The sequence below is a fragment of the Neoarius graeffei genome, chromosome 14 (assembly GCF_027579695.1).
Source record: "Neoarius graeffei isolate fNeoGra1 chromosome 14, fNeoGra1.pri, whole genome shotgun sequence".
NCBI classification, from domain to species: Eukaryota; Metazoa; Chordata; class Actinopteri; order Siluriformes; family Ariidae; genus Neoarius; species Neoarius graeffei.
Genome location: NC_083582.1, coordinates 74,131,145 through 74,144,456, shown reverse-complemented (window position 1 = coordinate 74,144,456; position 13,312 = coordinate 74,131,145). Strand labels below are relative to the sequence as shown.

Here is a 13,312-nt window from a genome sequence, read left to right as displayed (position 1 = left end):
ACACACACACTCTGTCTCTATTCATACCACACTAACCTGTCAGACTTTCTGAACATGAACACTTTCCATTCATGCCGTTTTACAGAAGGTTTATCTCGAGTTCATGTTCTTATGAAAAGCCAGAGCTCATGCGAAAGCCACAGCTGCAGCGAATGCACTTAAACAGCCATCATGTCACATCAGAGAATAAAATATAAACCAGTCCTAACCATGTGAACTGATGCTGTGTATAATCCTGCACTGCTGTCTTACATGTTCTTTTCACTCCATCAGAATAAAGTCGTCACTGTCGGAGAGGCGAAAGTTAAATTACAGGTGAGTGAAAGTGACGGTGGATAAGAGAGTTTCATAACCATGAATAAACACATCATCCAAACTCAGTAAATGGCTGAACGATCTGATTTTCTTGCATTTATTCATTTTTTTATTTGTTTGTTCTTTTATCGAATGCCATGTTGATTCATTTACAGTCCTGTTTCATGTAGACATTTTCTTTTTACTTGAACTGTATCTAAGGATAAAACTTTAAGACTTTTTAGAAGGGAACAGGGTTATTATGGGATGTGAATGGAATATAAACCTCCTGTTTTCATACTTTCATGTTGGTTAAACTTACATTACATTACATTAATGGCATTTAGCAGATCGACGTACAACATACCCAGAGCTGCCTGGGGAGCAGTTGGGGAATCGGTGCTTTGCTCAAGGGCACTTCAGCCATTCCTGCTGGTCCAGGGAACCAAACCGGCAACCTCTGTCCACTTCTGACTAATGATGCACAGACTCTGGTTCATACTTTTATGATGCCTCGTTTGGTTTAATTCACTCTTCATAGGCCATCCTGCAAAGTCTTTACAAAAGCTATGTACAGTATATTCAAAACTCTGGCAGCATGGTGGTGTAGTGGTTCGCACGGTCGCCTCACAGCAAGAAGGTTCTGGGTTCGAGCCCAGCGGCCGGCGAGGGCCTTTCTGTGTGGAGTTTGCGTGTTCTCCCCGTGTCTGCATGGGTTTCCTCCAGGTGCTCCGGTTTCCCCCACAGTCCAAAGACGTGCAGTTACGTTAACATGGGGCGGCCTTGGGCTGAAGTGCTCTTGAAAAAGGCACCGAACCCCCAACAAGTGTGCTCATTGCTCACTTGTGTATGTGCGTGTTTGTGCATGCGTGTGTTCACTGCTTCAGATGGGTTAAATGTAGAGTAGAGCCCTGCACTCCCGTGGGAGTCCCGCGGGACCCAATGCAAAGCAGTGCGGCACGGGACAAATTTTGAAAGCTCATTGTGGGCGGGAGGGGGAGTGCACAATGCGGGCGCGGGCGGGAGAGGTGATAAGCTGCAGTCCCGCAAACTAAAAACATGTTTAAAATAAAATTTATAAATTATTAATTTATGTCTATCATATATAATTTGTGCTGGATATTTTATTTGGCATTAATAAAAACATTTTAAGATGCCTAAATTTGCGGATGTGGTCTAATCTCGCGTACGTTTCCGATTCCTTTCCACTCTTCCGTATTTGAGATCTCCGATCATGGCAGAAGAGCAGAGCTCCTCTAGTGAAGCTCACAGTGCTTCAGAAGTAAGTGCTGCTTTAAAAAGAGGTACATTTACCGTTAAAAAGTCAAGAGTCCTGAAATCAGACATTTGGAAGTCGTTCTCACTCGTGTACCCCTGAACGTGAGCTGTAGATCGTCTCGTCTCGTCTCGTCTCGTCTTCTTCCGCTTATCCAGGACCGGGTCGCGGAGGCAGCAGTCTAAGCATGGAAGCCCAAACTTCCCTTTCCCCAGACACCTCGGCCAGCTCCTCGGGAAGAACACCGAGGCGTTCCCAGGCCAGCCGAGAGACATAGTCCCTCCAGCGTGTCCTGGGTCTTCCCCGGGGCCTCCTCCCGGGGGGACATGCCTGGAACACCTCCCCAGGGAGGCGTCCAGGAGGCATCCGAAAAAGATGCCCGAGCCACCTCAGCTGGTTCCTCTCGATGTGGAGGAGCAGCGGCTCTACTCCGAGCTCCTCCCGAGTGACTGTGCTTCTCACCCTATCTCTAAGGGAGCGCCCAGCCACCCTGCGAAGGAAACTCATTTCAGCCGCTTGTATCCGCGATCTTGTTCTTTCTGTCATTACCCAAAGCTCATGACCATAGGTGAGAGTCGGAACGTAGATCGACCGGTAAATTGAGAGCTTCGCCTTTTGGCTCAGCTCCTTCTTCACCACGACGGACCGGTAAAGCGACCGCATCACTGCGGAGGCTGCACCGATCCGCCTGTCGATCTCACGCTCCATCCTTCCCTCACTCGTGAACAAGATCCCGAGATACTTAAACTCCTCCACTTGAGGCAGGACTTCTCCACCAACCTGGAGAGGGCAAGCCACCCTTTTCCGGTCGAGAACCATGGCCTCGGACTTGGAGGTGCTGATTCTCATCCCAGCCGCTTCACACTCGACTGCAAACCGCCCCAGTGCATGCTGAAGGTCCTGGTTTGAAGAAGCCAACAGGACAACATCATCCGCAAAAAGCAGAGATGAAATCCTGTGGTTCCCAAACAGGATTCCTTCCGGCCCCTGGCTGCGCCTAGAAATTCTGTCCATAAAAATTATGAACAGAACCGGTGACAAAGGGCAGCCCTGACGGAGTCCAACATGCACCGGGAACAGGTCTGACTTACTGCCGGCAATGCGAACCAGACTCCTGCTCCGTTCGTACAGGGACCGGACAGCCCTTAGCAAAGAGCCCTGAACCCCATACTCCCGAAGCACCCCCCACAGAATACCATGGGGGACACGGTCGAATGCCTTCTCCAGATCCACAAAGCACATGTGGACTGGTTGGGCAAACTCCCATGAACCCTCGAGCACCCTATGAAGGGTATAGAGCTGGTCCAGTGTTCCGCGACCAGGACGAAAACCGCATTGTTCCTCCTGGATCCGAGGTTCGACTATTGGTCGAATTCTCCTCTCCAGTACCCTGGAGTAAACTTTCCCTGGGAGGCTGAGAAGTGTGATTCCCCTATAATTGGAGCACACTCTCCGGTCCCCTTTCTTAAAAAGAGGGACCACCACCCCAGTCTGCCACTCCAGAGGCACTGTCCCCGACCGCCACGCGATGTTGCAGAGGCGTGTCAACCAAGACAGCCCCACAACATCCAGAGACTTGAGATACTCAGGGCGGATCTCATCCACCCCCGGTGCCTTGCCACCGAGGAGCTTGCAAACCACCTCAGTGACTTCGGCTTGGGTAATGGACGAGTCCACCTCTGAGTCATCAGCCTCAGTCTCCTCAGTGGAAGACATGACGGTGGGATTGAGGAGATCCTCAAAGTATTCCTTCCACCGCCCGACAATGTCCCCAGTCGAGGTCAACAGCTCCCCACCCGCACTGTAAACAGTGTTGGCAGAGTACTGCTTCCCCCTCCTGAGGCGCCGGACGGTTTGCCAGAATTTCTTCGAGGCCGACCGATAGTCCTTCTCCATGGCCTCCCCGAACTCCTCCCAGTTCCGAGTTTTTGCCTCTGCAACTGCCCGAGCTGCAGCACGCCTGGCCTGCCGATACCCGTCGGCTGCCTCAGGAGTCCCGGAGGTCAACATGGCCCGATAGGACTCCTTCTTCAGCTTGACGGCATCCCTTACTTCCGGTGTCCACCACCGGGTTCGGGGATTGCCGCCACGACAGGCACCGGAGACCTTGCGGCCACAGCTCCGAACAGCTGCGTCCACAATGGAGGTAGAGAACATGGTCCACTCAGACTCAATGTCCCCCGCCTCCCTCGGAAGCTGGGAAAAGCTCTCCCGGAGGTGGGAGTTAAAGACCTCCCCAACAGAGTGCTCGGCCAGACGTTCCCAGCAGAGCCTCACCATACGTTTGGGCCTGCCAGGTCTGTCCAGCTTCCTCCTCCGCCAGCGGATCCAACTCACCACCAGGTGGTGATCAGTTGACAACTCAGCCCCTCTCTTCACCCGAGTGTCCAAGACATAGGGTCGGAGATCAGATGACACGACTACAAAGTCGATCATCGACCTCCGACCTAAGGTGTCCTGGTGCCACGTGCACTTATGGACACCCCTATGCTCGAACATGGTGTTCGTTATGGACAAACTGTGACTAGCACAGAAGTCCAATAACAAAACACCACTCGGGTTCAGATCGGGGAGGCCGTTCCTCCCAACCACGCCCCTCCAGGTGTCACTGTCATCGCCCACGTGAGCATTGAAGTCCCCCAGTAGCACAATGGAGTCCCCAGTCTGAGCACCCCTCAGTACCTCTCCCAGGGACTCCAAGAAGGCCGGATACTCTATACTGCTATTTGGCCCGTAGGCACAAACAACAGCAAGAGCCCTCTCCCCAATCCGAAGGCGCAGAGAGGCGACCCTCTCGTTCACTGGGGTAAACTCCAACACATGGCGGCTGAGCTGGGGAGCTATAAGGAAGCCCACACCAGCCCGCCGCCGCTCACCACGGGCGACTCCAGAGAAGTGGAAAGTCCAGCCCCTCTCGAGGAGCTGGGTTCCAGAGCCCAAGCTGTGCGTGGAGGTGAGCCCGACTATCTCTAGCCGGTACCTCTCAACCTCCCGCACAAGCTCAGGCTCCTTCCCCCCCAGCGAAGTGACATTCCATGTCCCAACAGCCAGCCGCTGTGACCGGGGATCAGGTCGTCGAGGCCCCTGCCTTCGACTGCCACCCAATCCACACTGCACCAAACCTCTACTGCTACCTCTGTGGGTGGTGAACCCACAGGAGGGTGAGCTGTAGATATTTATGCTCAAATCCACTCAAAGTAGGGGGCGGGGCACCATCACACTGTGTCTTTAAATTATATTAATTTCTTATAGGCCTACTTGTATTTCCTAGAATGTAAATGTGAGGAGTGACATATAAGCTATGTGCAATGTACAATATTCTTAATATCCACTGTAGATTTTGGTAGGTGTGTTGGGTATCTCTGTAAAGCCTCGGCTGCGCATGCCGCCTGGCAACGCGCACCCTCGCTACGTGCGCTAGGTGAAGGATCGGTCAGTGGAGAGCTCAGCTAAGCTCAGCACGTTTAATTCCCCAAGCCAATGACAAGAACTTTCGTGAGAAATAACGCGAACGTCTGCATCATGCGGGATTTGCGGGCGGGAGCGGGACAAAATATGGCAGGCGCGGTTGGGAGCGGGACTGAAAATCATAATTCTTGGCGGGAGCGGGACTGCACAATGCGGGCGGGACCGGGACTGAAAATTCTGTCCTGCGCAGACCTCTAATGTAGAGGATGAATTTCACTATGTTTGAGTGTACGTGTGACAAATAAAGGCTTCTTCTTCTTCTTCTTCCTCAATCTCTCCATGACTGCTCTTTTTCCTCAACTTTCAAATTGAAGAATTATCTCTTCCTTGAACATTTTCTCTTTCTGTCTTATTGCTTAGTCTTTTTTATTTTAATTTAACTAACTAACTAACTTTACTAACATGTAATGACATTGTTCTAGTGTCTTTATTTATTTATTTTTGTGAGTGAGTTAGTTAGTTGTCCTGGTGCTGCAGCCTTCTGTCTTTTGTTTTTGCTGTTTCAGATTTGGGACACAGCAGGACAGGAGAGATTTCGCAGCGTCACTCATGCTTACTACAGAGATGCACACGGTGAGAGAATCTGCTTTCATACACAGCAAAATCATCGGTGCTAATTGAACTCACAGAGTGTTAAAATGAGCACTATCATAGTGTTTATATAATTCTCACAGATTCCGAGTTAAAGTGACACGGGTCGATGGAATAAAAAGATGAATAGTACCCTGTGGAGCTAGAATAACCCCGAGGTGCTTGAATCACACGCTGTATAATGAGCTGGAAACACACTGCATGCTAATGTTTACACTTGGGTACGGAAACGGCCGAAGAAATGTATCCTCATTATAATATTATAATGGCTCAGCTCCTTCTTCACCACGACGGACCGGTAAAGCAATAAACATGGCGGAACCGGCGACCTCCGAACATGGCGGAAGCGAGCGTTCAAGAGCCTTCAAGCTCACAGGGGCGTTTAGATTTGGAATATTTCAATTCTTGATTTTTATCTTTATTTTTATAAAAATATGTATCTAAATATTTTAATTTGTCTCAATTTAGGAGTCTTCGTTCGATCTGGGCGATCCGTCATGTTTGCTGTAGCTCCGCGGTCGCAACCTCTGACCTGCGCATGACCTCACATGACTTTTCCGAACTGGCTGCTGAGCGAGCAGTTGGTAAACAGACTAACACGTGGTTGGCGCGCCCTGCGTTAGGAAATAAAATGTATTGAAACAAGATGATGCATACCAGCTGTGAGGATGGGTATCAGCTCAAACAGTTCAGAAAGGGGAGCGGATTAAATGATTCCTGAACCAGCACATCAACCTGCGTCACTTACAATTTTGCTAGTGTTTATATTCAACTCTTTTATACATCACTAACACATGCAGTGTTATTTAATGACACGCTAAAGTGCAGTTTTAACTCCAAACTGAGTTCATTACTTTCACTAGTAGAGTTATTACCCAACACTTGCAGTGTTAAAAGTATATCAAACTATCCTCTTTCACTAGGAATGATGTTTTGGACTTAAAACACAAGATCAATACATTTGAAGTGTTTACCACCATTTTAAATGCATAATGAACATTCATCAAATCTGAAAATGCTTTTAGACTCGTTAAGACTCCAAAAAACAGTAACAAGATCACACAATCCTCTTGACTATCCCTTTACACACAAGAATTAACAGTTGACAAGAATAAAAATATTATTCAAATAAACTATCACTTCACTTCTATTTTGGAAAAGAGAACTCTTCCAAGCACAGTGGGGACTGGGGGAATGGGCACAAGTATCGAAAACCTGAATATGTCAAACTGATGCCGACACTGATCTTGTGCACAAGCTCACTTGAACCTTGTGCTTGGAGAGAAACTGTGATTAGGCATATCAGGTGAAAATTCAAAGTCAATCCAAATTGCTTGAAACTGCTCTCAGTGAATTCAGAATTGAAGGCAGAACAACATACTTTTTTACAGAATTAAAATATCTTTATCCGTTCTTGAGATATTACAAATCAAAGATTGAAGAAACGGCGTAATTTTTAGAAAACTGCCATAATATTCTGTCTGAGGATCACATGGTCCAAAATGGGCCTTATTAACCAATTAGATCAAATGTTTTTTCTTCATAACTTTTCTATTTTTCAAGACATTTACATGGAAATTGGCAGGAACATAGATGGTTGTATACTGAATACAAAGTTTGAAAAATTAGTAAAAACAATTGTGCAAATTAGTATTTAATTAGTATGAATTATGCTAATTAGGTTAAACCGTTAAATCGGTACACTCAATAAAAAAGTAATAAAAGATTATTTCTAATCCCCTCTTTGTGCTCTGTAGGCCTTTGTATTTCTCAAAAGTGGTGCCTACTAGTGTTTATATGAAATAATACAAATGATTATTTTGATTAATAGTCACAGCTTTCAAGGCGAACCTCAAAAAAACAATGTGATCCACATCCAAGTAACAATTCACATTCACTGAGCTGAAATCAACACTCGTGCTTCTGACTTTGGGTTTTTTAAAATGTCATTCCAACCACTAAGATCTCAATATTTTTCATCAAAACAACTCCAGTTATATTCTAAAATAGTTATTTATTTACATGAATCAGTCTGATTTGAAAAAATAAGTAGGTAAAGCTATGAAAACTCACTTCAAAGTCTCCCGTGAATCATAACATCAAAACTAGCAGATGGAAAATTTTGCTGAATCCTTCACCCTGGGGAGGTGTTCCAGGCATGTCCCCCCAGGAGGAGGCCCCGGGGAAGACCCAGGACACGCTGGAGGGACTATGTCTCTCGGCTGGCCTGGGAACGCCTCGGTGTTCTTCCCGAGGAGCTGGCCGAGGTGTCTGGGGAAAGGAAAGTTTGGGCTTCCATGCTTAGACTGCTACCTCCGCGACCCGGTCCCGGATAAAGCAGAAGAAGACGAGACGAGACCTTCATCAGAAACAGTGAGAGCGAGAGAACATCACTATAAAAGTTATCTGATTGATATTGACGAGTAATCTAGTGGGAAACTGATCAGGAGAGAGAGAGAGAGAGAGAGAGAGACTGACTGCTTTCCCGTGACTCAAAAAGAAAAGCACTGGCAGTTTCCCGACGTCACGCGAGCAGAGTTTTTACTCTGTTGTACCGACTTCAACCTGCCGTTACTCCCAAAGTACTGAACAGATCTTAACCAGATACATTTCTCTGGAAAGCAGAAATTATAAGCTTTTTAATGAGAGTATTCACAATAGAAAATATTCAAGAGTTGAGCAATGACAGATTTGGAAACTTAGATGAGCGTCTGCATGGACAATTTTCACAGCACAGCCAGCGAGCGTCTGATACGCGTACTGTAATTGATTCTTAAATCGGTTATCAAGGACCAGCAAGTCACATGTGCAGCTTGACAAATGAAGCATTTCTGCATATTTCAGGCTAGTTAAAGAGTTTTGCCCAGAACTCACAAACTTGTGGAGACTCATCTGGTGTTGTAACGTCGATATTGAACACACAGTGGGATTTAAACAGTTCATCAAAAGCACCCAAAGAGCCGGTTGCCTGCAGGAGATAAGCTGTTTGTCTACGACGATGTAGAAAGTGTCAGTCTTGTTCTGGGTTTGAGCAAGAGCAAGGATGTATGGTTGCTTCCCCTCTCTTTCACACAGGTGTTCTTCGATGCTGACTGAAAAACAGAAAAATGACATGAAAACATTTTGTACCCATGTGGTGATATTTGCCAGTCAAAGCAAGCATAATAGATCCTTAAAGTCTGACCATCAAATCCCCCATCATGAGAACATGCACTCAATAGGGAGTGTGTTCATCCAAAATTAAAGGGATAGTTTGGATTGTCTGAAGTGGGGTTGTCTGAGGTACTTATGGATAGTCGGTGTATTACCTACAGTAGATGGCTCTCCACACTCCCCAGTTTGGAGAAACTGAGAGCAGCACAGAAACGAAGCAGTGCCCTGCTGTGGAGAGAGTTAGAAGTAGGCTTGTTGTGGTATAATCGGTATTATATGGTGAGGGCAAACAAAATCACGCCATTATCATTATTGATGGCGATTATCAAAGGCAAATTAAATAAGGCTGAGAAAATACAGTGTCCATCTCAGCTCGACTGAATTCATTCATTCATCTTCAGTAACTGGATCCAGATCTCATCCTGGGAGAACCAGGGACGGGGCTGGAACACACCCTGGATGGGATGCCAGGCCATCATAGTGCTCGATTCAATTCAGTTCAATTTCATTTCAAATAAATTCAATTTGTTTAATTTAAACAATATTTATCTCCTGTCAACTCAACATCAGTTCACAGCTCTGCAGTGGGTTTCCCAAAAGCATCGCAGCACGAATATCATCGTTAAATGGTAGAGCGAGCAGCACAATAAATGCTTCCTCTGCAAGTTAAGATGCTCTTAGCGTTAAGAGGCTTTTTGGAAACTCACCTCTGTTCAGTTCGACTTCATTCATATCAGTTCAATTCCATTCAGTCCAGTTTAATTGGAATTCAATTTCGTTGAACTCGAATCAATGACTTGACTTCAGATCAGCTGCAGTTCAGTGAAACTCAGTTCAAATCAATCCATTTTTATTCAGGTCAGTTTGAGAGAGTTCTGTGGCATGACTGTGGGTGGAAAGCAGAAGAGTAGGAGTTTATTTATTTATTTATTTACTGACTGACTTATTTATTTATAATTTTGTAGCTGAATAGGTGCAGAGATATACAGGATCCAAACCACCAATATATACAAAAACCTTACAAAAGCCAGAGTAAAAATAATTTTTAAAAAGAACACTAACAATAGGCGACTGTAAATCAAGTGAACAACGTTTCTCTTTGCCATTTGCCTCTACTTAATGTGTGTTAGGTCAGAGATTCACCGTCTCTTCCTCTTGCTCCAACTGGAGCGATCACCCTCTCGCAGATCGGTCCCTCCGTGTCACCCAGAGCTCTGGGGCGAATCATGAAACAAGACAGGAACCAAAAAATAGTTTCACAGTCTTTATTCACAATTCACCGAAAGACAAGAGACAACAGGAGACTTTATATGTGTGTGTGTGTGAAGGAAGATTGCATGCAAGTGAGAAGACCTTGTCCTAAGTGGGTCAAGTTATCCGCAGCAAAACAAGATACATTATCGCAATGGTATGCAATAATAAGCAAAATGTTCAGACACATTTCCGATGTACAGCCTATTCTTATGATAGCAATGGAATTTTCCACATAAGCAAAATACTGTTTCCAGCTGGTATTAACACAAAATATTTGCACATGTCAGTAGAGCATATAAGAACAAAGGGATACAAAAGGTTAATGCCTTCTTGGTTAAACTGAGATCAAGAATAAATCCTTACAATATGCATGACAAATATATAAACTTTTGGTACGTATTTTTTCCGCCCTTAGCTCTCCTCCTGCTGTATGACATCACCAACAAGTCATCATTTGACAACATCAGGGTAAGGACAGTTATTGATTTGACAATAAAAGTACACACTATAACTGGAACTGCTACAGCTCAATCTTGTCGTACATGGATTATAGACAAGTCGGTGCTACGCGCCCCGTCGACTATCAGCTCATGTACGACTCGATTTTGTGGAATAACTGTTTATGTACATATATAAACAGTATGTATGATATAAATATAACCATATGATGATATAAATATTTATGATATAAGTATAACTATGAAGCATAAACCTCATGCTTATATTTATATCATATCATGAGACACCAGTATGATGTAATCTAAAACATAGTTCTGTAATTAAAATTGTGTTACAATGGCACAGATGATGTCATGGGGGAAATATTATTTACAAGTTTATTGCATCACATTTAAAAAAAAATTTAGCAGTTACTAGTGGAATATTTAACAGTTACCTGTAAGTGTATCTGTAAGTGACTGAAAGACAGATTTTTTTGATGGAGAAAGAAATTCAAAAGGGTCTCGACTGAATATATTTAACAGTTATTCCTCGAAATCGAGTCGTACATGAGGTGAGCGCCGACGAAGCGTGTAGCACCGAGTTGTCTATAATCCATGTACCACGAGCTTGAGTGGAATAATTGTTTTATTCTATCCATATTCACTAGATTTTGAGAAACAGTGCATTTTTATGTTTATTTCTTTTCAAATTCGATCAATAAAAACTTTATACAAAACATTCGACAAAATCATTTCCGCTTAGAATGTAAACAAACCAGTGAAATGACAGGAGCAATTTGTGAAAAATGCGATAATAATAATAATAATAATAATAATTATTATTATTATTATTATTATTATTAGGGGGAAAATATACGTCCTTACAATCAAATACTTTTATTCAATTTTTTTGTGTATTTTCTGGGTTTTCTTCTTCTTCTTCAGGGTTTTTTTGTCGGTTGGCAAACCAACTTAAAGTGCATATTCTGGACCAGTTTTCTTTTTTTTTTATATGAAAGTATGTCCCTTTACACACTCATCCAGAAGGGTAATTTTGCACAAAGCCATCTGTCTACAGCAGAAAAAAATAAAATAACAAAACGCGTCTGGAAAAATCCCAAGGGAGTCTGGAGCCAGATTCGTGACGTTACCTGCGGAAGCGCCAGCAGGCTGCGAGAGCTTTGCACGGTTTCAGTGCACAGCCTGTGTAGACCAAGCGCTCCCATTTCTCTCTCATTGTCCGGTCTTTTGGGAAACGATGAGTACTAATCCCATCAAGATTGGTGTTGCTACACCCTCCTACGATACATCTGTTAACCATTTTAATAATTATGCGATAACGTTGAAGAAATTTGCAGAAAACCACCAGGTCGTTTTCTCATAAACAAACCAGCGCTGATGTAGGATTCAGAAGGAGGCGTCCCGCACGCGACGTCACGAAAGTCAATGTTTCCCGGGAAACCCAAATGCCAAGTTTTTTCAGAGGCGGACCAATTCGCCTCAAATGGCTTGATTTCAACTGAATTTTTCTGGTATTGCGCAAGGTAAAAAAATAGCAGAGAATGCAGAATGTTACAGATATTTGACCAAAGTTTAATATAAAATAGGAGAATTACATTGATCTTGCTCCTGAATTTACCCGTGATATGCACTTTAAAGATGCATTACTGCCAGCGACTGGGCTGGAGTGTGGAACAGGAGATACTGGGGGAGAGACTATATTCTTTTAGCTATTTCTGTTTCTTTTAAATACTTGATCATTTTTGGTGTTTTGTTTTTGAGTAGAGTTTTTATTTCGTCCTCGGTTGGTTCAGTAACACGCTCCATATGAGCTGATATCCAAAAGTAGAGTAGCCAGTCAGAGCACAATATATATATATATATATATATATATATATATATATATATATATATATATATAATATCTGTTGTACATGGAGGTGGAGTCTGATGGTGGTTTTGGAGACTTCGAAACTCCAAGATTTTACTTTCTCTTGTAATTCACCAATAGTGATCCTTGCAGATTTTTTTATTTTTTGCCTCTCTTACCCTCCTCCTCACTGTACATGGGGAAAAAATAAACTCGAGTTCTCTTCCAGGTGAGTTTTTAACAGCTCCAGTTGGTGCCCATTTTTTTTTTTTAATTCTTGCTCAAACAGTAGAAATGGACATTTTCAGCTGAGTAGCTATTTTTTATACCCATTCCCTGACTTCTGAAGGTCAACACACTTCTCCCTCATTTGGTTTGTGTGTTCTCTCTTATCTTTCCCATGTTAATGGATGACTAACCCTGTGTCCAAAATCGCTCACCCGTTCACTACTCCCTACTCCCTATATAGGGAATTACTATATAGAGGACTATATAGTGAGCTCATTGGTAAAATGAAAAAAACTCTTTCGGACACTAGTCCGTCGCGCTGGTATTTACGTCATTAACCCTGGTGGGTTTTTAAAATAATAATGTTTTTGAAATAATAAACACATGCATGTATTTTTGTGATAAATCCATATTATACTGAGCGTATTTCCCACATTAATCAACACAAAGAACTGCATCTTTCAGTTCTTTTAAATCAAGGCTGAATACTTTCTTCTTCGCCGCTGCCTTTTATTAAATCACATTTGAGACTTTTAATCTGATTTCTTTCAGCGCGACTGCAATGCATGATGGGATATATTGCTTTGGTTAGTGACCATCGTTGTACACTACTTTCCATGATGCATTGTGGGATACTTTGAGTGCACTATATAGGGTGTAAATAATCCTCATTATCATTTCGGACAGCACTACAAAATGGCGTCCTCACTATATAGTGCCCTATACAGTGAGTAGGGA

At 43.9% G+C, this 13,312-nt stretch overlaps 1 protein-coding gene across 1 annotated transcript in view; it reads left to right on the top strand.

Annotated features, from left to right (window-relative positions):
• LOC132897844 (ras-related protein Rab-37) overlaps positions 1-13,312 on the top strand; it is a 49,084-nt gene that overhangs the window by 30,130 nt on the left and 5,642 nt on the right. The window contains exons 3-5 of the mRNA XM_060939084.1: positions 274-315; positions 5,545-5,611; positions 10,452-10,504. Of these exons, the coding sequence (XP_060795067.1) occupies positions 274-315; positions 5,545-5,611; positions 10,452-10,504 (162 nt within the window). The remainder of the gene's footprint in view (positions 1-273; positions 316-5,544; positions 5,612-10,451; positions 10,505-13,312) is intronic.